Source organism: Podarcis erhardii (assembly GCF_964252035.2).
Source record: "Podarcis erhardii genome assembly, chromosome: 6".
NCBI classification, from domain to species: Eukaryota; Metazoa; Chordata; class Lepidosauria; order Squamata; family Lacertidae; genus Podarcis; species Podarcis erhardii.
Genome location: NC_138510.1, coordinates 7,392,521 through 7,419,470, shown reverse-complemented (window position 1 = coordinate 7,419,470; position 26,950 = coordinate 7,392,521). Strand labels below are relative to the sequence as shown.

The 26,950-nt window shown below is 43.9% G+C and overlaps 1 protein-coding gene across 2 annotated transcripts; it reads right to left on the bottom strand.

Annotated features, from left to right (window-relative positions):
* Positions 1-26,950, bottom strand: LOC309344990 (uncharacterized protein). Of its 2 annotated transcripts, XM_081867985.1 has the most exons (8): positions 26,552-26,950; positions 19,801-19,940; positions 17,948-18,136; positions 15,816-15,875; positions 13,453-13,791; positions 11,265-11,340; positions 10,044-10,130; positions 1-1,038 (listed from the first exon to the last, which is right to left on the bottom strand). In XM_081867985.1, the coding sequence occupies exons 3-8, from the start codon at positions 18,120-18,122 to the stop codon at positions 588-590; spliced, it is 1,188 nt and encodes a 395-aa protein (XP_081724111.1). In that variant the 5' UTR covers positions 18,123-18,136; positions 19,801-19,940; positions 26,552-26,950; the 3' UTR covers positions 1-587. The 2 variants fall into 2 exon arrangements, with proteins under 2 accessions (XP_081724111.1, XP_081724112.1); XM_081867986.1 differs by lacking the exon at positions 17,948-18,136.

Sequence of the window (26,950 nt, the reverse complement as noted above, 5' to 3'; positions counted from 1 at the left end):
AGAGAGAGAGAGAGAGAGAGAGAGAGAGAGAGAGAGAGAGAGCAAAAGACATAATAAATTGAGAAGGCAGAATGCTAATTTGGTAGTGCAAACAAAAACAATGAATACAATCCAAAATCAATGAAAGCATAATCCTATGCCTATCCACTCAGAAGACCCACTGAGTTCAGTGGACCTTATTCCTAGAAAAGATTGTTTGGGACTGTATTGCTGTTCTATAAGAGGTTCCAGTCTCATCTGGCTCCCAGCATGTGGATATCACTTTATGACCATCTGAGCTTCACGTGGTGTCCTGCTTCCGAACATCTCATCTGTCTCCTAGCATATGGAAATCAGTTTATGAGCTGGTGCGTATGGCAAACTGCCTGCTTCACAGCTCTTAGCTCCACTTCTGCGTAGGGTAAGCAATAGATCCGTATTCCCAATGACAGGATGGTAGCAGCTTCAGCTTCAGAAAGGCTTTCCAGATCAGACAGCAAAGATCTGGGGTGTCAACAGTAGGTGTCTTTCATCTCCAAGGCCCCGATCAGCGCTGGTGAGAACATAGCAGGGAACCCCCATCTCATCTACAGACGGGATGTTGCATCTCAGAGACATTCCGTCTTGAATTTCTGCCTCAGAGCTTTCTGCACGTTCTGGATCTTCTCCGTGATCACCGTGTCGCTCAGATGGTCCCCAAACTTCTGCTTCAGCAAAACCCTGATGATTTTGATGCACCTCTCGTCCATCATGGGCTTAGCCTCCCGGAAGGTGTTTCCCCGCCTCCCTGTGATGGAATGGCTCTGTATATAGTCAGAACTGAAGAGCTTGTAGAGAAGCGTTTTGCAAGCGGTGCTGATCTTCTGGTCAAACCGGATGGCCTCTTTGAGTTGCCCCCTGGTGTACCCATTGAAGAGTTCGGAGGCCTCGCAGGGATGGCGTGCGGGCTCCTGCTCTTTAAAGGAGGAGGCTTCCAGGTACTGCACTTTCCGCTTCAAGGAGAGGACTTCTCTCTGGAGGCTGAGGACCATTTGTTCAAGCTGCTCAATCTTTTCTTCCCTAGAGGAGTCAAGCAACAACATGGATGGCTTTAAAAGCAGGGGGATAGGAGGGTAGACAAATTCATGGATGATGAAGCTATCAGTAGGCCAGACATACTGTTCATTGTGCATTCATGATGATCTGTGCTCATTATGGTATAGGGATAGTTATACACAATCTCACTTTCAACATGGTTTGCACCTGCAAAACTTCCAGGGTACTGCCTTGTTTCCAGTTGTCCCATAGCTCCCTGCTGTTGCTTTTTAATCATCCAAATGTTCCAGGGGTGTTTTTCCCCCCCCCATCCACTTTTGTTGTATTATAGCGCCCTCCTAGACAGCAGTAATGTGTAAAGCATTCGCTTATTTGTTAATTGCACTTATGGTATATATCACCTAATGGTAAAGGGAGCACGACCGTTAAGTCCAGTCGCAGACGACTCTGGGGTTGCGGCGCTCATCTTGCTTTACTGGCCGAGGGAGCAGGCGTTTGTCAGCAGACAGCTTCCGGGTCATGTGGCCAGCATGACTAAGCCGCTTTTGGCGAACCAGAGCAGTGCACAGAAATGCCATTTACCTTCATGTGCTTTCAAACTGCTAGGTTGGCAGGAGCAGGGACCAAACAATAGGAGCTCACCTTGTCATAGGGATTCGAACTGCCAACCTTCTGATCAGCAAGCCCTAGACTCTGTGGTTTAGACCACAGCGCCACCCATGTCCCTACAGAACACCTACAGACCACCTACAGAACAGCTAATAAAGCAGAATGATATGTGGATTGTCCAGTACAAATCCACCATGGATGCACTTTTATTGCATCAATGAAATGTTTCAGAATACACCCACCCAGTCCAGAAGGACACTGTGGCCACTTGTTCGCTATCTGTCTTCCTCCCGGGTCAGAGACAGCCTGCTTTTGAATATCTGACCCCAGGGAACAACATTGAGAGAGGGCTGTTGCCGTCATGTCCTGCTTCTGTGCTTCCCAGCTGGTTCTCCACTATGGGAAGCAGGATACTGGACCAGATGGTCCTTTGGTCTGATCTAGCATTTTTCTTTGCATGTTCTTGGGTCAGAAATGAATTTTTGATGACAGCAATCTAATGTAGGGTAGCCTTTGCTTGCTATTGCCTCTGCATGTCCTATTTGCACCAGAAGTGAAGCTTCCTATCCAAAGCAAGCAGCAGTTTCAGGGGGGTCCTCTGCAGTCTCAGTGCTGCTTCCCCCTCTCATGGCTTTACAAAAAGTTTAGCCATTGAATTGTGTAAATTGGGCTGCTGGTTTGTGCATTAGGATGTCCGGGTTAGCACCATCAAGACTTCCGGGTTAGCGCCATCGAACTTCCAGGTTAGCGCCATCAACTAATGGCGGATTCCCTCTGATCTCCGGAGGGAATCGGCTCCGCAGGATCGGGACTTGCCATGGCGGCGACGCGGGGACCCTTAAAAATCACAGGTGTGGAAGCCTGTGAGCGTGGTGACTCAGCGGGCACCATTTGCACCCCCCCAAACTGCGAAGGAGCCTTTTTAAAGGCTCCGGAACGGGGACGGGGTGCGGCGCGGTGCTGAGAGTAGACTGCTTCTTCTGCGGAGTGAAGCCGCAATGCCATTGTCGGAGAGCGCTGACTTTTTCCTTTGAACAATTGGACTCTAAAGCAACAACCCGTGAGTAGTACGGAAATTGGAACTTTAAAGAAAATCTAGATGAATTAGGCACGAGCGGGGAAGGTTTAAAAAGGAAGTCCGCCCCCCCTCTTTGTAAATAATTTAAAGCAAAGGACCTGCTAACTAAGGTCGAGAGAATCCTTTTTTTTCTTTTTTGTAAAAGACTTTAATTTCATGGTTTGGCATTATAAGAGATTTTACTGGAGGATAAAGAACTAATTTTGGAAGCTGAAGTTCCACACCCCCCCCGGACCCGGGAGCGTCCCGCAAGAGAGCCTTTTGATGAAGTATTGAAGAGTTTGACAGCTGTCAAGTTAGCTGTCAAGACGGAAAAAGAGAACTTTGTTTCTGTCGCTTCTGCTGGCTATATTTGTTACAATTTGTTGAAAATGAGGAAGGGCTGATACAAACTAACTTGATTTTTGGATTTGAGCTGAAAGGAACATTAAGGAACCAAAATCCCTCTAGAGGGGGTTTAGGGACATTACAAGAATGGCTGGAGGAGGGAAAATCCAGGCTGAATTGGATAGAGCATTTGTTCTCTTGGGAAAGTTACAAGGCCAAATTGATGTTTTGGCTACAAATGTTACAATTCTGGACTTAACAGTAAATAACATTGTTGGATTTGATAAGGAATTGAAACAGGAAGCCTATTCAATTGGACAAATAGAGAAACTTGAGAGCTTTGAGAATATGGAAAAGGAGACATATGTTGCCCCTGAAGAAAAGGAAGGAGGAGCTGTAATTTTGCAGATGTCAAAGGAGAGCTGTAACTTGAGGCCTGACATGATGGCAGCAAAGGAAAATAAAAACTTGATGTGGAAAGTCTGGCCTGAATTGGAGAGTGAAAAATTGAGAGATCTCCTTATGTGGAGATCTGAAGACCGAAGGATTATAAATTTGATTAAGGTGGAAGTTGGAGCTTTGGGGACATTTGGACTGGAAAGGAGTATGAAACAAGATTTGGAATACCCCATAGGCTTTACTTTTAAGTATGGAGGTCTGGCTGGAAGAAACATGGATCCTGTTGGGCCGGAGCCTCTCCAAGATTTGGGGTTCAACATTAAGGACTATCAAAAAGGCCGGCAGAGAGGAATTGAGAGAGATTTAAGAGCCTCGGACGTGAGATCTCCAGGCTAATAGTATATTGAGACTGATGGACACTTGTTGGGGACTGAAACTGGGAAAGAGGTGGGTGGAGTTTGGGAATCCAAAGGGTATATAATTATAATTTGTTCTGTTTTTATTTTGTTTTGTTATTCGTACGAAAATTGGGAAAGTCGTGGAAGGGAATTTTGGTCGACTTTAGGAAAAATGTTTAAGAATGAGTTTTGATGTATAAATATTGATGTTTAAGTTTGGATGAGCTAAAACTGGTCTTTAAAATGATCTAAATTAAATGAAAATAAGGTCTGCAAACATAAATTGAGGAAATGGATGAAAGAAAATAAAATAAAATAATAACATGTTAAAATAAATTATTAAGTTAAAGTTGAGAAATAAGTAATAAGGATTTGCTGAGCTAATAATTTGAATTGGAATACAAGAAGGGGAGGTGTGAGGAGGTCTGAGAAGCAAGTTAAAAGAAAATAAGTAATTGAAATTTTATGTGTTTTTAAATGTTTTTTATGTTTTGTATTTTTGTATTTTTGTCATTTTTTGGTTTATTTTTGTTTTTGTGTTTTTATTGAAAATGCTAATAAATATTCATTAAAAAAAAAGGATGTCCAGAGCTACACTTCCATGCACTCAGTATCTCAGCACCTGTGTAGCAACCTTGGTGAAATGAACCTTGCCTGTTCATTTCCAGGAGCAACTCAAGGGGCTCTCGTCTTCTGCCTTCAATCCTCCACGTTCTTTTCTTTTCCTAACTCAAGGTGTTCACATTAGTCTTCAAAACCCTAAACGATGTAGGACCTAAATGTATGAAAGACTGCTTCCTTTCCTACAGACCCTCTCAGGTGTTGAGATCAGCAGAAGGGGCCTCTTGGTTGTTCCACTATCGTCACAATCTTGGGTGGTGGTGGCCCAAGAGAGGGCATATTCTATGGCAGCCTCTAAGTTGTGGAACTCCTTCTCCATGGAGAAGAAGGTGCACAGCACCTTCACTATACAGTTTTCATCATGTGCTGAAGACACACATCTTTACCCTGGCCTTTGATACTTGAGATGTATATTTTCACCACCCATCCTATTCTGGTGATTTATACACGAGGAACGGGGGTGATGGGTGGGTAATAAATCATCATAATAGCAGCAATCCGAATCCCAAAGCAGGGCAGTGCCAAAGTGCTCCAACTACTGCACAATTGCACTCATTTCACACGCTAGCAAGGTTATGCTTAAAATTCTACAAGGCAGGCTTAAGCAGTATGTGGACCAAGAACTCCCAAAAGTGCAAGCTGAATTTCAAAGGGGCAGAGGAACCAGAGACCAAATTGCAAACATGCACTGGATTATGGAGAAAGCTAGAGAGTTCCAGAAAGACATCTACTTCTGCTTCATTGACTATGCAAAAGCCTTTGACTGTGTCAACCACAGCAAACGATGGCAAGTTCTTAAAGAAATGGGAGTGCCTGATCACCTCATCTGTCTCCTGAGAAATCTCTATGTGGGACAAGAAGTTACAGTTAGAACTGGATATGGAACAACTGATTGGTTCAAAATTGGGAAAGGAGTACGACAAGGCTGTATATTGTCTCCCTGCTTATTTAACTTATATGCAAAATTCATCATGCGAAAGGCTGGGCTGGATGAATCCCAAGCCCGAATTAAGATTGCTGGAAGAAATATCAACAACCTCAGATTTGCAGATGACACAACCTTGATGGCAGAAAGTGAGGAGCAATTAAAGAACTTTTTAATGAGGGTGAAAGAGGAGAGTGCAAAATATTGTCTGAAGCTCAACATAAAAAAACGAACATCATGGCCACTGGTCCCATCACCTCCTGGCAAATAAAAGGGGAAGAAATGGAGGCAGTGAGAGATTTTACTTTCTTGGGCTTCGTGATCACTGCAGATGGTGACAGCAGTCATGAAATTAAAAGACGCCTTCTTCTTGGGAGGAAAGCGATGGCAAACCTAGACAGCATCTTAAAAAGCAGGGACATCACCTTTCCAACAAAGGTCTGTATAGTTTAAACTATGGTTTTCCCAGTAGTGATGTATGGAAGTGAGAGCTGGACCATAAAGAAGGCTGATTGCCGAAGAATTGATGATTTTGAATTATGATGCTGGAGGAGACTCTTGAGAGTCCCATGGACTGCAAGAAGATCAAACCTCTCCATTCTGAAGGAAATCAGCCCTGAGTGCTCGCTGGCCACCTCATGAGAAGAGAAGACTCCCTGGAAAAGATGGAGGGCACAAGGAGAAGGGGACGAGATGGTTGGATAGTGTTCTTGAAGCTACCAGCATGAGTTTGACCAAACTGCAGGAGGCAGTGGAAGACAGGAGTGCCTGGCGTGCTCTGGTCCATGGGGTCACGAAGAGCCAAACACGACTAAACGACTAAACAACAACAACAAAAGCAGCAATAGCAACAAACTCTTTTTAGCACTTAAGAACTGCCTTGATTAATCAGATAAAGGACCTCCAGTCTAGCACTCCCTTTAAAACATCAATTTAGAACATCAGATGTCTGAGGCACTCACAGACAGAGAATGAACATGACAGCCTTTTCTTATTCTTTGTCTCCAGTCCTCAGCACCTGGTACACAGTGTGACATTCTGCTTCTAATGGAGGTTCCATTCAACTGTCATCACTAATAGCTATGGACAGATCCATTGTCCAAAAACATCTCTCTCTCTCTCTCTTTCTATTTTTGTCAAGCCATCTAAGTCAGCTTTACTGAACCTTGTGCCCTTTAGATGTCTGAAAATAACTAGTTCAGTTGAATGTAATGCAAAACCTCAGAGCTACTTCTGGAAGTAGTCCTCATACTTTCCAGGTGAACTAAAGGTGAAGGACGTTCATGTTTGGGTAGAACTTTGAACACTTTCTAGTTCATCTTCACATTCATTCCCTCCCCCCTGCTACCTCCAGCTGGAGCCTTAGCTTTCATTAACAAAAAGGGGGAAGTCAGTTATCTATCGCCTTACCCCACATGCGCCCACTCAACCACTTTGATAAACGGAATTGGCACCACTACACGTGCCACATAGTACCCATTCCTCATGTATAAAAACTCAGTCATTTAATGTGGCAGCACCTGCACATTGGAACTCCCTGCCGATTGAGATCAAGCATTCACCTTCACTGTACTCTTTTCAAAATAAAAAAAAAATCTTTCCAGTAGCACCTTAGAGACCAACTAAATCGCCGAAGAATTGATGCTTTTGAATTATGGTGCTGGAGGAGACTCTTGAGAGTCTCATGGACTGCAAGAAGATCAAAGCTATCCATTCCTAAGGAAATCAGCCCTGAGTGCTCACTGGAAAGACAGATCGTGAAGCTGAGACTCCAATACTTTGGCCACCTCATGAGAAGAGAAGACTCCCTGGGAAAGACCCTGATGTTGGGGAAGATGGAGGGCACAAGGAGAAAGGGACGACAGAGGACGAGATGGATGGACAGTGTTCTCGAAGCTACCAGCATGAGTTTGACCAAACTGAAGGAGGCTGTGGAAGACAGAAGTGCCTGGCGTGGTCTGGTCCATGAGGTCACGAAGAGCCAAACACGACTAAACGACTAAACAACTAAAAAATAACAAGTTTGTTATTGGTATGAGCTTTTGTGTGCATGCACACTTCTTCAGATACATGAACACGAAAGCTCATACCAATAACCAACTTAGTTGGTCTTTATGGTGCTACTGGAAGGATTTTTATTATTATTTTTTTGACCACGGCAGACCAACACGGCTACCTACCTGTAACTTGTACTCTTTTCAGTGCCTGTTAAAAACATTCTCGTTTAGACAAGCCTACCCAGATGCTTAGAAAGTTGAGGTAATTTTATTCTGTTTCGGTATTTTAACGTGCATCTGTTTTAAAATATGGTTGTGATTTTTTAATTGATTTTCATGTTTTATCTTTTTGTAAACCTCTTTGAGGCTTCTTTATAATCAAGCGGTGTATAAATTTAATGAAATTCATAAATAATTTATGAAATATAAAGAAAGTTAGGAAACAAAATGAGGTGGCAACCTTCTCCGGCTAATTAACAGGCGAAGTCCCGGCAGACTGGAGGAGGGCAAATGTTGTCCCTATTTTCAAAAAGGGGAAAAGAGAGGACCCAAATAATTACCACCCAGTCAGTCTGACATCAATACCAGGGAAGATTCTGGAGCAGATCATTAAGCAAACAGTCTGTGAGCACCTAGAAAGGAATGCTGTGATCACCAATAGTCAGCATGGATTTCTGAAAAATAAGTCATGTCAGACTAACCTGATCTCGTTTTTTGACAGAATTACAAGCCTGGTAGATGAAGGGAACGCAGTGGATGTAGTCTACCTTGATTTCAGCAAGGCATTTGACAAGGTGCCCCATGATATTCTTGTAAAGAAGCTGGTAAAATGCGGACTTGACTATGCTATCACTCAGTGGATTTGTAACTGGCTGACTGACCGAACCCAAAGGGTGCTCATCAATGGTTCCTCTTCATCCTGGAGAAGAGTGACTAGTGGGGTGCCACAGGGTTCTGTCTTGGGCCCGGTCTTATTCAACATCTTTATCAACGACTTGGATAATGGACTCAAGGGCATCCTGATCAAATTTGCAGATGACACCAAACTGGGAGGGGAGGCTAACACCCCAGAGGACAGGATCACACTTCAAAACGACCTTGACAGATTAGAGAACTGGGCCAAAACAAACAAGATGAATTTTAACAGGGAGAAATGTAAAGTATTGCACTTGGGGAAAAAAAATGAGAGGCACAAATACAAGATGGGTGACACCTGGCTTGAGAGCAGTACATGTGAAAAGGATCTAGGAGTCTTGGTTGACCACAAACTTGACATGAGCCAACAGTGTGACACGGCAGCTAAAAAAGCCAATGCAATTCTGGGCTGCATCAATAGGAGTATAGCATCTAGATCAAGGGAAGTAATAGTGCCACTGTATTCTGCTCTGGTCAGACCTCACCTGGAGTACTGTGTCCAGTTCTGGGCACCACAGTTCAAGAAGGACACTGACAAACTGGAACCTGTCCAGAGGAGGGCAACCAAAATGGTCAAAGGCCTGGAAACGATGCCTTATGAGGAACGGCTAAGGGAGCTGGGCATGTTTAGCCTGGAGAAGAGGAGGTTAAGGGGTGATATGATAGCCATGTTCAAATATATAAGAGGATGTCACATAGAGGAGGGAGAAAGGTTGTTTTCTGCTGCTCCAGAGAAGCGGACACGGAGCAATGGATCCAAACTACAAGAAAGAAGATTCCACCTAAACATTAGGAAGAACTTCCTGACAGTAAGAGCTGTTCGACAGTGGAATTTGCTGCCCAGGAGTGTGGTGGAGTCTCCTTCTTTGGAGGTCGTTAAGCAGAGGCTTGACAACCATATGTCAGGAGTACTCTGATGGTGTTTCCTGCTTGGCAGGGGGTTGGACTCGATGGCCCTTGTGGTCTCTTCCAACTCTAGGATTCTATGATTCTATGATTCTATGAATTAGCCTGTTATGAAGGTGCTGCTGTTGTGAACGATACGTAGTCACACTCGCTGCTCCTAAGCAGTCAGAAGGAAGGAACATGAGGCATTTCCTGTATTTTCCTTGCTGAAGAGATTTGCTCTCTTCTAACAGGAGCAGCTTGCAGCAAGAAGTACAGGGTTAGTAAGAAAGCAAATGGCGCATTTTCATCTTTAGAGCTGTGTGGCTGGGAAAAATTAAACCTGGCAAGCCTGTTCTAATCTGGAAATACAATTATGAGGAAAATTTCAGCTGCTGACATTTTTATACCAGACCTTTAATTACTGGTGTGTGGCCCCTGATTGACTTTTTCAACCTGTACTTCAGCACAGCAGTTCTGAATGTTATGAGAAATTGCTGAGGATTTGACCCTGAGACTGAAAAGGGTTACTCAACCCTGGCCTAAGCGTTATGAAGGATTAAACACAGGGGTGTCACAGTCCACTGCTGGAACTGCCCTATGTAGTTCTAGCCAGAAGGAAAACAATAGCATTTGGGTTAGGAACCCACCTGGTAAGTGGCTGGTATGTGATTCTGAAATATTTCACTTCTCTGCCACCACGAGCAATGCTGGACACTCCAGCTAGAATCCATCCAATGGAAAAGCCAGGTGAGTTTGTGGGCCTGAAAATTGCTACTAGGTTTCCAGGCATGTCTAATCTATATCCCATTATATTCTCTCAAGTTGCTAGAAATGCAATTAGGGGCAGATGGATCTCTTCTCTGCCAGATTACCTTTCCATTTCACAAGCACTGAAGACTTTCTGAGCCACCTCAAAGCCATCCATTTCCAGAGAATTGGTGTCCTTTGACTTGTCACAGCTAGAAGAACAAACAGTTAGCTGAAACAAGTGACTCCAGAGTTCATTAAAAACAGCAACAACCCACTATCTTTAGACCAAGAGAAGATTATATGGTTTTGTTTCATTTTGTGTGTGTGAAGTGCTGACACTGATGGGTGCAACTGGAGGCAAACTTGGGCAGAAAAACAAATGCATTCCCCCCCCCCCCTTTTTGGTTAGTGTCTACACACACACACTTATCTTTCCATGCATGAGACATTATATCAGATTCTATGAATGCATTACAAGCAGTCAAAAACACCCAAGGAGGCTGCATAACAGAGCAAGAAGGGTATGTGGCCTGGGAAGGGTGTGGGGCCTAGGGAAACTCTCAAGGGCCAAACAGAGTGGCTGCCAGGACCACTTTCAGCTTCTGGGTCTGAGGTTCCCCACCTGTGTCTTAGCACAACGCTCCTGCACATTATGCAGCTCACCTGCTTTCATCTCTGGCTGAGCAAAATATTCTTCTTCTCCCAAGTGTAAACAAAATCCATTCACCATATGCACATCCTCCAAGGCCTGTTTGTGTATATTGACCAGGAAATGTGCACAATTACCTCTCCATGGGAGGATTATGTGCACATTCTCCACGAGGGCTGGTGAATGTGCACAATGGCTGGTGATTATGCACATTCGCCGCTCAACTTAAAATCCTCTTAACACTTTGACAGGAACTGAATTGCACTCATAATTAGGGATGGGTGAATCTGTCAGTTTTGGGATTCTCATTTCTCCTCTGTTATTGTCGGCTCTCCATGTTTCCACATTTCTTTGCAAAAACTCCCTAGTAAATACATTTCTTCAAAGCAGTTTTCCCTTATACAATGCATTTTTGTGTTCTTTCATTAATATATGCATTTTTAGGGACACATTACCCTAGTATATGCATTTTTGTACTTGGATGGAGAACGGCATTGCAAAATTCAGAGAAGTGCAAATTTCAAAGGTTGGCTGTGTTTCGGAAATGTGGATTACATAGCCTGGCCTTGAAACGTGAACCAAATTTAACATCTCCCCAACCCCTACTCCTAATGAAAATGAAAATGCTTGACCCGTATACCATGACACATTTGTACAATTTTGGGGTTTTGGGGTGGGAGGGGGGATACCTTACCTGTTTATGAAGATATGTTTCTGACATTGGACCAGATGATCATCAGACCTCCTCCTAGTTGCTATGTTAGTGTAATCTAAAAAAGAAAATAGGATAAGGAAAGATTATGTAAAATTAAACATGGCAGATGAAACCCCCTTTGTTGTTCTAAGTGCAACCAATACATTTATGACCACCACATTAAAGTGATGGTCTTCTAAGGATTCAACAGCATTTAGGTGCACATTTTGATGTGTGATTTTCTGATTTCTTTGGCAGAGATACTGAGGAGAAGATCCAGTCTAATGTTACTGTAGAGTCAGCTCCAAATGTAATTCAATATAGTAGTAGTAGTAGTAGTACTAGTAATAATAATAATAATCTGGCTGGGTCTCCCCAGCCACCCTGGGTGGCTTCCAACAAAGTATTTAAATACAGTGGTCTGTTAAACATTAAAAGCTTCCCTAAACAGGGCTGCCTTCAGATGTCTTCTAAAATTCTGGTAGTTGTTCTTCTCTTTGACATCTGATGGAAGGGCGTTCCACAGGGTGGGCGCCACTACCAAGAAGGCCCTCTGCCTGGTTCCCTGTAACTTCGCTTCTCGCAGTGAGGGAACTGTCAGAAGGCCCTTGGAGCTGGACCTCAATGCCCGGGCAGAATGATGGGGGTGGAGACGCTCCTTCAGGTATACAGGACCGAGGCCATTTAGGGCTTTAAAGGTCAGCATCAACACTTTGAATTGTGCTCGGAAACGTACTGGGAGCCAGTGTAGATTTTTCAATAATGATAAATGCGTCTTCATGCTCAGGAACCTCATATATGCTTCTATGCTCACAGGAAGCCCCTCAAACCCACAATTTATCAGTCATTTCAATGGAGGGAGAAGAGCCACAAGGTCATTCCTTTGTATGCCTTGGGTTTTCTCCTTCACATTGGGAAGGAAGCCCTTGCATGGGAGGAAATTCTGTATGCAACTCATGTGGGAGGAAAATATATGATCCTTGTGACCCATGCATGTGGGGTGAATAGCAAAAGAATCAGCTGGGTGCCTGGATTCAAAACATGGGATTAAACTCACTCTCCAGCAGGAGAGAGCCTCCAGTAGCAGAGTTTAAACACTTAAAAGTTAAGCAGCACTGTGAAGCGTTAGGAATGTAGGCTGTTAAAACTTTTTATCCCAATCAGTCCACTTGCAAAGAGTGCTCCTCTTCTTCTAACCCGCTTAAAATGAACAGACCAAGCTGTGAAGTAAGTTTAAAAGCACACCAAAGGTCAGATTCATGAATTTATCCAAGCAGCAGCAAGGAAAACACAGGCAGAACACTCTTGTGGAAACCTTTTGGGAAAAGTGTATTTCTTGAGGTTTGATGGCTCAAAACGCCACTTCATTTTGAGTAATACCATAAAATTGTAAATCAATGGAAAGATAATTTATTGAAGAATGTAATGCAACAAAGTTTGTTCAATTATCTGTATTCTATCAAAAGTTATAGCCAAATAACCAGAAAAAGGAAGCACAACTTGCTTAGGGTGATTGATTTCATTTGAATGTAGCCAATGAGTATGAGTGTTTAGAGAGCCAATCAGCTGTTATGAGCCATCAAACCTTGGAAATACACTTTCCCCAAAAGGTTCCCACAATTTTGGCCACTAGTGTAGCTTCAAACACATGCTCTAAGCTTGGAGCACGTCTTCCTCGATCAGTTACATTCCTCCCTTATTGGAGAAAAGGGGGAGTGACCTACCTGAGCCTAGGACTTCAACTCTATTGCCTTGGCTCATGGATAGGCAAACTAAGGCCCGGGGGCCAGATCCAGCCCAATCGCCTTCTCAGTCCGGTAATCAGCATGTTTTTACTTGAGTAGAATGTGCTCTTTTATTTAAAATGCATCTCTGGGTTATTTGTGGGGCATAGGAATTTGTTCTTTTTTATTTCTCCAAAATATAGTCTGCCCCCCCCCCCCGCAAGGTCTGAGGGCCAGTGGACCGGCCCCCTGCTGAAAAAGTTTGCTGACCCCTGCAGCTCTTTCATGCACTAACTAGCACTCATGCATAGTTCTGTTTGACTGCAATTTCCCACAACTCAGAACACATGGCACACGAATTAGCAGGCTCATAAGCTGGGAATACAAATGAATGTAATCATCTCACATTTGCTGTACACTTGTTGCACCCTCATTCCATTCTTTGATCATAACAGATGTTTTACCTCTGGTTGCTGGGCTTGGCCTCGTTGTCCCTCTTGGGAATGCCCCAGCAGAAGATATTGTTAGGAAAGGAGGTGATATATGAAAGGGAGTAGAAGAGTGAGGAGCGGTTGGCTCAGAGGAATGGGACCTCATCATGACACCAAGGGTGCGCACCTCTCTAAGGCCAGAAGAGGTTGCAGGATCTTGCTGGAGATCAGTCTCTTCATCTTCCACAGTGGTCTTGACATCTTTATCACTGGGGCATTTCTTCAAACCATTCCCTGGGTTCCACTTGGGAAAGGACTTTCTGGACCTCTTCGGCTGTGGTGGCCCCAGATTCTGCACTGCCGACTGATCATCTGAAATCAGGAAATGTGCATCAAACAACAACACTGTGTGTGTTATTCTTGCTTGTACAGTGGTACCTCTGGTTGCGAACGGGATCCGTTCTGGAGGCCCGTTCGCAACATGAAAAGAGCGCAACCTGCAGCGGTGTGTCTGTGCACGTGCGGGTCGCGATTTGCCACTTCTGCGCGTGTGCATGATGTCATTTTACATGTCTGCACATGCGTGAGCGGTGAAATCCGGAAGTAACCCTTTCCAGTACTTCTGGGTCACCGTGGGACGTAACCTGAAAGAATGTAACATGAAGCGGACGTAACCAGAGGTACCACTGTACAGATTTGTTGGCCAAAGAATTGCACTGTATAGCATGATTAGAATATTCCATATTGAGAATTGCCTTACACAGACTAGTCTGTCTTGTCCCACATTGTCATCTACTGTGATGGGCAGTGGCCTTCCAGGAACTTGAGCAGGGAACTTTTACAGCATCTGCTTCCTAAACTTTTTAGGAATGTAGGATGGTATCTGACACCGAGTCAGAGCATTGGTTGATCTAGCTAAATATTGTCAGTGCAGACTGACAGCAGCAGGTCCAGCTGCCCAGCAAGCATTCCACATGTACAGAGCAGCATGTGTGAGAGGGGCCAGGAAGAACATTTATTGATTATTACATTTGCACTCTACCTTTCCTCTACCTTTCCTTGCTCCCCAATTTATCCTTGCAACAAACCTGTGAGGTTAGTTAAGCTGAGAGACAATGCCTGGCCCAAGGTCACCCAGTGAGCTTCATGGCTTAGTGAAGACCAGAACCCTGGTCTCCTAGGTCCTGGTCCAACACTCTGACCATCACACTAAGTGATTGTGTGTGTGTGTGTGTGTGTTTTCGTTCCATTAGACATTTCTCTAGAGCTCTGCAGCCTCCCTAGCTGCCCACACTTCCTGATATGAAAAAGAAGCCAAAGGAAGAGTTATCTTCCCCAGTTTATCTCAGTTATAGAAAAGTGGGAAGGCTGGGTAACAAGTGTCTGACATTTGCGTGCTTGCTGATTTTTCTTCTAAAGAAACTCTTTTAAAAACAACAGTTCACAGCTGTCAGGTAGAGATGCCAGTTTTAGTTTCTCCCAGTTTCTCATTTTTCCAATCTTAAATTCAGTTCTCCATATCTCCACTTCAGTTTGTGATTAAAAAAAAAAGTCCTCATGAAAATTTATCAGCATTTTAGTGTGTGCTTCTCTTAATATACACATTTCTGCAAAGCCATTTTCTCCAATTAAATGCAATTTTTTATATTACTTTCACTACTATATGCATTTATATGCAAAAATTAGCCAAATACCTGCATCCTTGTAAACATTTCTTGGCCAAAGAATTGCACTGAATTTTGAAGGCTGTGTTCACATATTCCTTTTGAAAACAGCAAATTCAGTAAGTCCACATTTAAGTCCCTGTTTAGGGAAGTTTTTAATGCTTGAAGTTTTATTCTGTTGGGAGCCACCAAGAGTGGCTGAGAAAATCCAGCCAGATGGGTGGGCTATAAATAATAAAGCCATTACTATTATTATTACTATTACTATTATTATTATTAGGAACTAAATCTATTCCCCTTCCCCTTCATACTGTCAGGAACATGGTAGGAAGCCTCCCCATCTCCCCATGCTTATAGGGAAGCTCAACCAAAAATAGCATGGGATTTTGAGGAAGTGCAGGCACCCAGGGAGGCTGCAGAATGAAGATCACTGCCGGGATGATTTGTGGAATGAAATAAAGGACAGCCACAAAAATCTTTTGGCCACCTCGGAAATAAGGTAGGGATGCCCCATCTACGAGCATTTCATGATAATTATCTCTCCCCTTTGATACAATTTTCAAGTGCAATATCTGTTCTCATTTATTCGTGTAGCGTGGTAGGGAGAATGCAGAAGGAAGTTTTGGAACCATACTAATTTAGATCTTTTTTGAATTATGTTTTGAAACTGTAATACTGGACTGCCCTGAGCCCCTGCTGCACTTACAAAGCACAATTAGGGACTCTGCTTACCCAACATCTCCAGCAGTTCTTTATCCTCTTGTAGCTTTTTCTCCAGGATATATTTATGCTCTGTTGGAAGAAAGGCCTTTTAATATTCATTTTTCACCTCCACAAGGGTTGCAGGCAAATCCAACCCACTGCGCTGTGGAACTGTCATCAACTTTTGCCCAAAACAAAATTTTGACAACAATAATACATGCCATTTACCTAATGCTTTGGAATACTCAAGGCAATTCATATACAGTGGATTGATTCCAAGTCATTGCATGAGCCTAATTCTGGCTTGCCCAACAAAACTTCCCCTTTTTCTCCACATTGCCACCCCTGGCCCTGGTGCACCCTGCAAGCCCTTCCCATCCCCAAATCTGCTCTGAGGGTTTTCTCACTTCATTGGTGCAGATTTCTGGTTGATTGAGCTGTACATCGGCTCCCTTGGCCAAGAAAGCGAGATGAGCGCCACAATCCCAGAATCGGTCACGACTGGACCTAATGGTCAGGGGTCCCTTTACCTTTACCTTAAGTCCTACCAGGTCCAACAGGACTTATTCCCAAGTACATTTGTACAGGACCACCATTTTAAATAACTCTGTGACACTAGTTATCTTCAAGGATAAATTAGGAAATTTCTACTCAGATTTTGAGGGAAGCAAAAAACATTTGATTAAATGGGGGGGGGGCGGAGCCACACTTTTCTGGGCCTGCAGTGAATGCTGGTTGTTAGTCAAGATGTGTTGTGGATGTAAGGGATGCACAAATCTCTTAGATGGCTATCTCTCCATTTTTTCCAGACTTAAGCTCAGTTCACCACGTTTGTACATGTTTGTAATATTAAAAAATCAGCATTTTTGTCCTCATATTCCCTAATATATCTTTTTTTTTGCAAGCAATTTCCTCCTGATATAATGTATTTTGTATACTATTTATATTAACATGTGTATTATTATTCTTTATTTACTACATTTACATCCCGCCTTTCCTCCAAAGAACTCAAGATGGCTCAAGGTTTGAAGCAGCTTAGGCTGAGAGGCAGAGACTGGCCCAAAGTCACCCAGTGAGCTTCATGGCTGAGTGGGGATTCGAACTCTGGTCTCCCAGCTCCTAGTCCAACACTCTAAGCACACTGCCATGCAGTTCTGCACACTTTCCCTTAATGTGCACATTTTTTGTTCCTTATTTGTGTTGGAGAACAGCATTGCAATGATTGGAGAAGTGCAGATATTAGTTGTGTTGCGGTTCACATGCTGCAAATTGCTAAAACCAAACGTATCCTGCATCCCTCGTGGATGCCATTCTTTGATCCCTTATGGGCACAGGATGTCCTGTTGAGAGTCCTGGGCTGTTCAAAGTTGATAAGAACTGGAAAAAGAGTTTCAAAGTTTTGGCGTTCTTTCTGTGGGAATGTTCAGGGGTGCAGGAGAGGATATATTGTGAGATTATATCCTGATCCAACTTGTGCTAACAAGTTCCCAAAATATCAGCAGAGTTTATGACATTCCCCTTTTAGTTCGCAACGGTAACGTCTGCACAGGTTCGCTAGAACCTCTATAATAATTACTCTGGCAATTTCCCCTTTTGTTCCCTCTTAAAATACAAGACACGACACAGTCTTTATAAAAGTATAAAAGAGTTTACTCACGTTCTGTTCACAATATGATCCCAGAAGGCAGATAGCTTTAAAAAAGGTTACATACACTTAGAATCTATCTTATAGGAAGATAGTACTGTCCTCTCCTGGCTAAGAGCCAAGAGGGCATCCTTAGATGTTTCCTCATCGAAGGAAGATGGCAGAGAGAGAGAGATGACTGCCTGCCCTGTGCTTTTATCATTTACCTGCACAGGTGAGGCCACACCCACCTCTAGTCCCATGCAGAGGAAGTCCGTCCCCAGGAAGTTTACCTGCTTGCTAGACAGACATCCCTCCCCATGTTCTAACATGTACACTCTAGGAATGTTGTCATTGACTGCTCCTGTGTTTACATCTCACACTTTCCTCTTTGAGCAGAACAACGGAGGAACTTCTGAGATCTTGGAGAGCGAATAGAACAAATTTTCAAGGCAGTACCTCCATAAAAACCACCCATTAATGGAAGGGTGTTTGTTTGTTTTTACAATAACGTAGCTATATAGTGAGTTCTGCTTACCGCTTATTCCTTCCACAATTCCCCAATACAGACCACTGAAGCCTGGGCATCGGGCCAAAACTTGCTCCCCAGCCTCATAGAGGTGGAAAGGTTTCCGTGGTTCCTTGATGTTTTCAATGTTGATAACACGGCTTCCGTCTGGCCAGCTGATGAGAACATAAAGCTTGGCAGCCATTGGCAGCTGGGTCACTTAAGATAAGGAAGAAGAGGCGGGGAACAATTCACATGTCTTTTTCTTGAAAGGAAGAAAACCACCTGTTAAAACATCATGAGTTGGTACTCTGAGCTTTCTGTAAATGGCTAGCAAACACTTTACCTATTGGCACATGCCTACAGAGTTTGAAATTGAACAAGTGGAGAGTTACAGTGCCTGCTGTGGCTGTAGAGACATGTTTTGTTGCAGCTGGGGCAGATGAAGACATCTGATTGTGCTGTTGCAGACACACCTTGACATTTCTTCTCTCTACACTCCTCCCAGCGGTTTTTGTCAGTTTTTTAATGTATATGTTGTGTTTTGAATTTTTAACTGCTTCTGATTATCCTCTGTGTGAATCGCCTTCAGATGGCGGTTTAGAAGGCAAATAATAATAATAATAATAATAATAATAATAATAATAATAATAATTTATTTATACCCCACCCAATTGGCTGGGTTTCCCCAGCCACTCTGGGCGGCTCCCAATCAAGTATTAAAAACAATACAGCGTTAAATATTAAAAACTTCCCTGAACAGGGCTGCCTTCAGATATCTTTTAAAAATAGGATAGCTACTTATTCCTTTCACATCTGAAGGGAGGGTGTTTCACAGGGTGGGCGCCACTACCAAGAAGGCCCTCTGTCTGGTTCCCTGTAACCTCACTTCTCGCAATGAGGGAACCGCCAGAAGGCCCTCGGCGCTGGATCTCAGTGTCCGGGCTAAACGATGGGGGTGGAGACGCTCCGTCAGATACACAGGACCGAGGCTGTTTAGGGCTTTAAAGGTCAGCACCAACAATTTGAATTGTGCTCGGAAACGTACTGGGAGCTAATAAATTAGCTGTGATCATCATCAGAGTTCAAGGGCATATCTGGAGTGAATATCTAGAGTTAGCAAAATTGACGGATATAATAAGGCATAAATCTAAAACGATGGTACAGAAACAATGGGAATGCTTAAATGAATATTTACACAAACAGGGATCAAACACGAAAGTTTGGTTGTGATTAGACTAACCTAGTGAAGAGTACAGAGAATACAAAGATTAGATGGACTATGAAAGAACTTAAGGAAAGGAAGTGACTGAAGAACAGATGTAAAGGTGAATTAGATAACCAAGAGACGTGTGGTGAATGCGGTGGAAGTCTTTTATAATATTTTAACTAGGATTTATATATTGTAATGTTTGAAGTATGAATTTGGAATTATTGATTAAGAAAAGTATTTTTTTCCTCTTCATTCTTCTTCTTTCTTTTGTCTCTTTCTTCTATTTTTCATCTTTCTTCTTTTCTAGTCTGCATTCTGGAAAATTATGCAGCTAAATGTTTTTATGTATGGTGTTTTTTTTGGTAACATCTAATTAAATTTAATATTTTTTTAAAAAAAAAGAGTTCAAGGGCACATTCCAGCCAGGCAAAAACAGCTGAGGGTGGGAAGCACCACCAATGAGGGGGGTGGCCCTGGGGATAAGGGGTGTGTCTGAGGAGTGAGAGTGACCTGGGGAGAATCCTGAGAACCAGGTAGAAAGGGCTAGAGGGCCACATTTGGCCACCAGGCCTGAGGTTCCACATCCTTGAATAAAGAAGGCTAGACACCATATTTGCTGACACATCTGATATTATATGGTTGATATGAACATTGAAATCAATAGTCGTACCTTCTGTCCCATTGCTATGTGAGATGTCATGGGCAGCTGCAAGACGCTGGGCCTTTTCAGTGGTGGCACCTGTGGAATGTCCTCCTGATGGAGAATCACCAGGGTTCCCCTCTTTTTGTCTCTAGGCATCTACTGAAGATCTTTTCAGAAAAAGAAATCAAACTTTTTTCATTTTTTTAAAAAACTACCTGCATGGTTGTTTGTTCATTAATTTTGAAATCATTTTTATTGGATTGTACAAATAAAAGTTTATATTAATACCAAATACCTATCCGTATACATTTCTCTGAATCTCGAGCCTTCCCCCCACATCCCCTCCTATCGTCAACATTTTCAACTACATCTTATTTCATAATCTGTATTTTGTATCCATCCATATTATCCATAGTATTTGCTACATTACAAGTGAAATTAAAATCCTGCTAAGGTTTTCATCTGCTTACAGTGGTCCCCTAAGTAAATGATAATTTTTTCCCAATTCTTTTTTAAAGTTTTTGTCCTCTTGGTTGCTGAGCTTTCCAGTCAGCTTTGCCATTTTGGCATAGTCAATCACTTTGGTACGGTAAGCTTTTTTCATTATTAACAACCTGCTGGTTGTATGGGTTGCATTAAAGCTGCTATTTTAGTGCTGCTATTTTCTGTACTATGTTCTATTGTTCTCAAGGCTGGCCTAAACAATGATAGATATCAGATGTGAAAATCTAAATGATTCTCACCACACAATCAGTGTAGAGTGCTATAAAGCTGGCCAAGTTATGTTGGTATCTGCGCCAGAAAAAGCTCACAAATGCCTTTCCCTGGGAGACAAATATACAATAAAAAACAACTTTTTGCTGCCCTCTCGCGACACTCAAAATCAGCTGCCTGAGGAGGCTGCCTCACTCTGCCTAAAGAAAGGACCAGGCTTCATGGAGGCTGCTTAATTCTATTTTCCTTAATTTTGATTGAGCTTAAAGCCACAGAAATGTTGATCTAGGGCATAGATCTCATGGATCTTCATGGGTTTTTTACACAGGACAATGAAACCATCAACAAATCATAGGACACATGTATGAAGGCAGGAATGACCCATGATTTAATGTGGTTACAAGGATGCATAAGGATATTTTTGAGCAATGACAGTGCTAGAAGGCAGAAGGCCCACTATTTTTACAGCTTAATCAAAAAAGACAAATGTGATCTGTGATCTGATGGAGATTTGGGGAATGAACTTCTGGGGGAAAACCCATGAAAATTCAATTTTACTGGATTCAGTGTGTGTGCATGAACATCCCTCCCTCCTTCCTAACTTCTGTGCCACCCCACTTTCTCTCCAGTCATTTTGTTTTCCTCCCCCAAGTCTCCCAGATCATCGCCCTTCCACTGGCTCGGTCTACCTGTTCCCCTTTTTCCGGCAGCCATGATGGGCTATCAGGGAGAAGACAGTTGCAGGCATCAGGTCTAAGAGATGCAGTACAGAAACTGATCATTCCCTTTCCCACTCTCTAGAGTCTGATGTTGTTCAAATTAGCCTTCTTGATTAAAAGCCTCAATCTAATTTAAGCATTGCTCAGTCCCGCTCCAACAAAATCTTTTAATTACCATCCATGTGGAAACGTTAGTTACGGAGATGTTAAAATTCTGCACATACCCTCACTCCCCCGGCCACAAACTGATGGTCCTGAAGCTCCTGTTTATGCATTTTGCAGTAGCTGCTCTTGCTCAAGCATCTTTAGACCCAGACCACAGGAAATATTAACCACTGGGAGTATATACCCTGCAAACAAATAGCTTTTCTTCTCTGGATCAATGCACCAGTGCAACCACCATTTCATAGAAATCGCAAAAGGAAAGCCCCAAACCAAACCCTCCAGCTGAGATGGCAAATCTTTTTAAAATACTGATTTAAATCTTCTAAAACTACCTGCCTGAATTACACACTGCCCTCATTTGTGTGGGTTGTGTGTGCTCTGGGCTGCCTGAGTGGACACTGGAGGCTGTGTGTCAGTGCATACACAATGCATTTGCAAGCCATGCATTTGCAAGCTGCGTGGCCACCAATCCAATCCACAAAGGCCCCAATTCTGCCTTTACATGGAAATTTAGAAGGGTGAAAAAAATGTTCCCCCTCAAACTCAACACCCCATTTCCCTATTGATTCCAACCTTCTGCTTTTAACCAGTCACCAATTCATAAAAGGTCCTGTTCTCTTATTCCATGACGGCTAATTTCACCCCCTTTGGTGAGGGACTTGGCCAAAAACATAACATCTACCACAGAGATGGGCAACTTGTGAACCTGCAGATGCTGTCGGACTGTAACTTTCATCAGCCCTGGCCAGCATGGTCAATGATGAGGACTGACTGGAGATGCAGTCCAGCAATAACTGGAAAGTCATAGGTTCTCCACCAATGGTCGGTTGGATTGCCTGTATCAAAATGCTTATTGACACTTGGAAAGAATCCTAGAACTCTGTGGGTCCCCAAAGGAAGAGAAAGATTCTTGGGTAGCTTTGAGGAAACAAGGAAGAGAGATGGTGAGGGAAGACCATGCTGCTGCCAAGGTAAATAGTGTACCAAACTGAGATTTCAGTTTCTCCATTTTATATATAGTTAACAGTATTTCTCCTATTGCTTCAGTGTGGGCTAGAAGGGTCTAGGACGCTGAAATCACCATGTGAATTAAGGGCCCCCAAATGTTTGAAAGCAGAACACAAGAGAGATAAATGATCCTTGCACATGGTGGACAAGATTATGTGCGCTAACCAATGTTCAGTCTGCTTTGGTGCGAGACTCGTGCTACTTATGCTCTGGTCTTTGTCCAGCTTGCTTCATAGCACAAAGCTCCCCCAAATACCAAGGAACCACTTGGGCTCCACAAGAGAGGGTGCTCAAGAGAGAGAACGTCACCATCCCATTTCATCTTGCTGTTTCATAGCAAGAACAGGACTTTGACGGGATCATCAGCTTTCTCTGTTGCAAAATCCCCCAGAGCATGCAGGGATACTGTACATCAGGTTCTACCAATCTCTGAGAGTGGGTTATCCAAATTGGCCCTCACCCTTATAGGGAAGAATTGCTGCTACCACTCCAAACTTTGACAGATAATGGTCCAACCATGGCAAGGGAGTGCATGTACCTCTACTCCATCCCTCATATCACTTGGGGTAAAGACAACATCAAGGGTAGTCTGCCCAATGTGTTGGATCAATGACCATTTGAGACAGCCCAAAGGTTGTCATGGAGGCCATGAAGCCTGCCCAATGTTGGAGTCATCCAGAATTATCATCATAGGGTTCTCCAACATGACACCAGAGACCTAAGCCTCTATCCAGGTACGAAACATTATTACATATTCCATCCAGGCAAAAGCATTAATGGAAGGAGCAGAGCCATAGCTGTCAACGTTTCCATTTTTTTAAAAGGAAAATTCCCTTATTCCGAATAGGATTCCTCACAAGAAAAGGGAAAAGTTGACAGCTATGAGCAGAGCTGGGACCCTGAGGGGCATAGACCTGTGGATTGGGGGGGGGGGAAGGAAAGGGGTGTGGATTGGGAAAGGTTCTGAAGGCTATAGAAAAATAGGGTCACATTTGGTTTTTAGGTCTGAGGCTCCCTACCTCTGTCCTATAGGATAACTCTTACCACTAGGAATCTTCTCCAAATGCTCAGCTGAAAACGGATTCCCTTGCAATTTCAAGCATCTCTTCTAGCCTGCCTTCTGGAACAACAGAGATCAAGCCCACTCCATCTTCTGCATGACAGCTCTCCAGATATTTGAAGACAGCTATCAGTTCTCCGCTTAATCTTCTCTCCTCCAGGCTAAACGTACCCAGCTCTCTCACCTGCTGCTCCGGAGACAGACCCATCACCATCCTGACTGAATTCAAATTAAAAGGATTTTATGTATTTTATTTCTCTTATCCAGTTTCCTTTTGCACTGGCTGCTCTTGCCTCTCCGGGATGCTGTCTTAGAAACATAGGAAACTGTTTTATATGGCGGTTTTTGGGGTAGGTAATTCCCATATCTGGAAGATGGGCCATTTGCTCGTTCTGAGTGGGATTGCACACCCTTCAAAGGATCAGATATGTAACTCCTGGGCACATCCTTGCCATTAGAAGACCTCAGTAGCTATGAGTGTCTTTTGCCAGTTTCACCTGATATACCAGCTATGTCCGTCCATATCTAGATCAGGATAAATATGGTCCATGCATTAGTAACCTCAAGACTGCATTACTGCACTGCACTCTTGCCACGAATTCTGCAGTACTACTAGGGTCAGGCTAGGGCTGACAAGCCCTGATGCAAGAGGAGGGGAAGCTGGGAAAAACAGTGGGAAGGCCTGGATGGTGAGGAGCTGAGCTGCAGAAGGGAGCGCTCCTCTTTCTACTCAGACTTCAGTTGCTTGCGGTGAGGGATCGAGGGTGCTTGGCCTCCCTCTCTTGCTTTTCTGCAAAGTGGACAACCTCAGTGGGGGACTCAGGAGGGCTCTGTGCAGCCAAGGGGTGAGCCAGAACCAGAGGTGGCAATGACTGAAGAGGAACCTCAACAGAAGAGTACAGTCTTGCCAACTAAAACCAGACACTGCCTTTGCATAAGGGAGCAGATCCACCCAGCCCAAAGAAGCACACTTTTGCAGCCCCCTACATTCTTGCAGGATGAGTGAGTCTCGTGAGCGAGCACACCACACCTCATCTTTAAAAGCTTGGTAAATGGGGTGTGGAAACTGGTTGGGACATCTTTGTTGCTTCTGCTCAATTCTGAACTTCTGGCCCTTCTTGTCACTTCATTGTGACATCAGTGGATTGGCAGATGAGTGCCCTTGCCCACCTGTCAAACCTAACCTGGCCCTGGAGTGGGTGGGTAGGGGAGAAAACAATTTCAGAATTCCACCAGGCAGGATTTGGATTCTTCGGAATGGTCCAACCCTCAAATTCAAGGTCAGAAATGGGCCCTAGATTCATCAGGGCCCATCAGAAAGCAAGCTCAGAACCTATCAAAAACACAAGTTAACTGATGCCCACAGCATATGTTTCCGATGTGCTCAGCTACCTCCTGACAGCAGCCATGCTTCATTAATGGTCCAGGAGAAGGGAGAGCACCACAGTGGCAGTTGCTAGGCAACCACATCCCACATGTTCTTTTCTGTAGGATGCAGAAATATCGCCAGGCCAGCGCTGGAGCTTGCAAGTGTTTCCTAAGAAAGTTGGTTGGGGTCATTCAGCAGATGGTTGCAAACTGTCCCTTGCTCCCAAGAGCATAGTCATTTCCCAAGGTCGCAACATTTACCATAAACAGAGACATCATTTGCTTTTCAAGTCTGGGAGAGATTTTTTCTTCCTGCCAGACACTGCATGCATTTTATGATACAAATAGTATCTTGACCATCATGCGTTAGTTGCAGGGAAAGAACCCTGCCCCACTAAATATTTACAATAGGATGTGCAGAATCCCACCCCCTTGAGAAACATGCTTCTCATTGCAATGTTCTGGTCCTCCTTCATAAGTTGCATTTCATACTTAAGGCTAAAACAGGGAGGGAGATGGAAGGGGGATGTTATGTGGCCCTGCCCCCAGTGTAACTATTCCCACTATCAGGCACCTGTGGACTTTATCTTCAGACCATCACTGGATGTCCAAAGGTCAGGATGGGTGGAGCCCTGCTCCCTTCCAGATGTTCCTGGACTCCATCTCCCTTGAGCCAAATGGTCAAGGATAATGGGAGTCGTAGTCCAGGAACATCTGGAGGTCCCACCATATGTTGTTGGACTACAGTGCTCAATAGACCAAAGCAACATGGCCAAGGTCAGAATGATGGGATTTCTAGTCTAGGAACATCTAGAGGGTGCCATGTTCAGGAAGGCCACCTGGTTAGATGTGGGGAAACTTCTAAATTGAGCCTCTGATCCTCTCAAGTCCTCAGAGCATGAATCTCAGGATAGGTCTATTAGTTATGGTGGCTGAATGGAATTTCCAGGTTCAGAGGTAGGGTCCCATGAAATACCAACTGCAAGGGGAAAATGCCAAAAGAGGGCTATTGCCTTTATGCCCTGCCTGTGGGCTTCCTAGAGACATCTGGCTGACCACTGCTGAGAACAGAATACTGGATCAGACAGACCTTTGCACTCTACTGCTTTTCTTGAGTTATCCAAACTTGCCTTTCAGTTATGCCTTAGAAGAATATTGGTAGCAGATGACCTGCCCAAGTAGAAAGCTTCAGGTTTTATTTTGGGCAAAATGAGAAACAAGAGCTGGGTGGGAGGAGGAACAAGTCTATGAATTGAATGCCAGGGCAGCCGTGTGTGTGTGTGTGTGTGTGTGTGTGTGTGTGTGTGTGTTGATACTGCACAGCCTTGAGAAGCCATAACCAGCTTTTCCTGCCCCCAGGCTATAAGTGCCGTTTGAGCTTGGGTGCCCCTAATTTCAGAAATGAAGTTGTTTCCAGAAGGTTTCTTTGGGTGGGGTTGGGGTGAGGGTGGGGAGGCAGGCAGCTCCTACAAAACCATCTCTTGATGGTATCAGGTGGTTTGGAGTGCTAGTCCCTCAGAGGAGTTTCCCCCCGTTCAGTTTTTAGTTTCAGGATAGCAATGAGCCAATCAAGTCATGCACCCAACACCCAAGAGAAAGAGAGAGAGAAGGGGAGAGAGAGAGAGAGAGAGAGAGAGAGAGAGAGAGAGAGAGAGAGAGAAGGGGTGGGTGGGTGGGGGATGAGAGGGAATTGAGAGGTGAAGTCCCACGGCCATCAGAAAAGTAAGAAGTACAAAGTCCTTGCCTGCTTTCCTTCGGAGTCTTCTTCTCTCAAAATGTCTGCTGAGGGTAGAAGTGGAGGTTGCCTTCCAGGTCTCCTTCTCCTTTCACCACCGCTCTTTGATGGGCTTCCTTTTGTTTGCAACCCCCTGCCCGCCCCAAGCAAAATCCCACCCCACCACCCTGAGATAGAGTTACAGCCCCACTGCCCTCCTCAGACCTCCACCCCCACAGCTGCAAAACAAATAGGTCTTTTGCTTTATTACAAACCAGCCCCCCCCCCAATCCCAAACACTTCCCTTATGGGAAGAAACAACAGAAAAACCGGGCTAAAGACAAAAAAGAAAAGAGAGAGGGGGGGATGAAATCTTGGCTGAGAAGAGGGGCTTCTTCTCCACCTCCTCCTCCTCCCCCCTTTCCGCAA

Excerpts from the sequence above, each read along its gene's own strand:
- LOC309344990 (XM_081867985.1), bottom strand. The coding sequence starts at position 18,122 with ATGGCTGCCAAGCTTTATGTTCTCATCAGCTGGCCAGACGGAAGCCGT. Across the intron at positions 13,792-15,815 it reads AGAACTGCTGGAGATGTTGG|ATGATCAGTCGGCAGTGCAG; the intron begins GTAAGCAGAGTC and ends TCCTGATTTCAG. Across the intron at positions 1,039-10,043 it reads AGTGCTTGTGAAATGGAAAG|GGAAGAAAAGATTGAGCAGC; the intron begins GTAATCTGGCAG and ends TGACTCCTCTAG.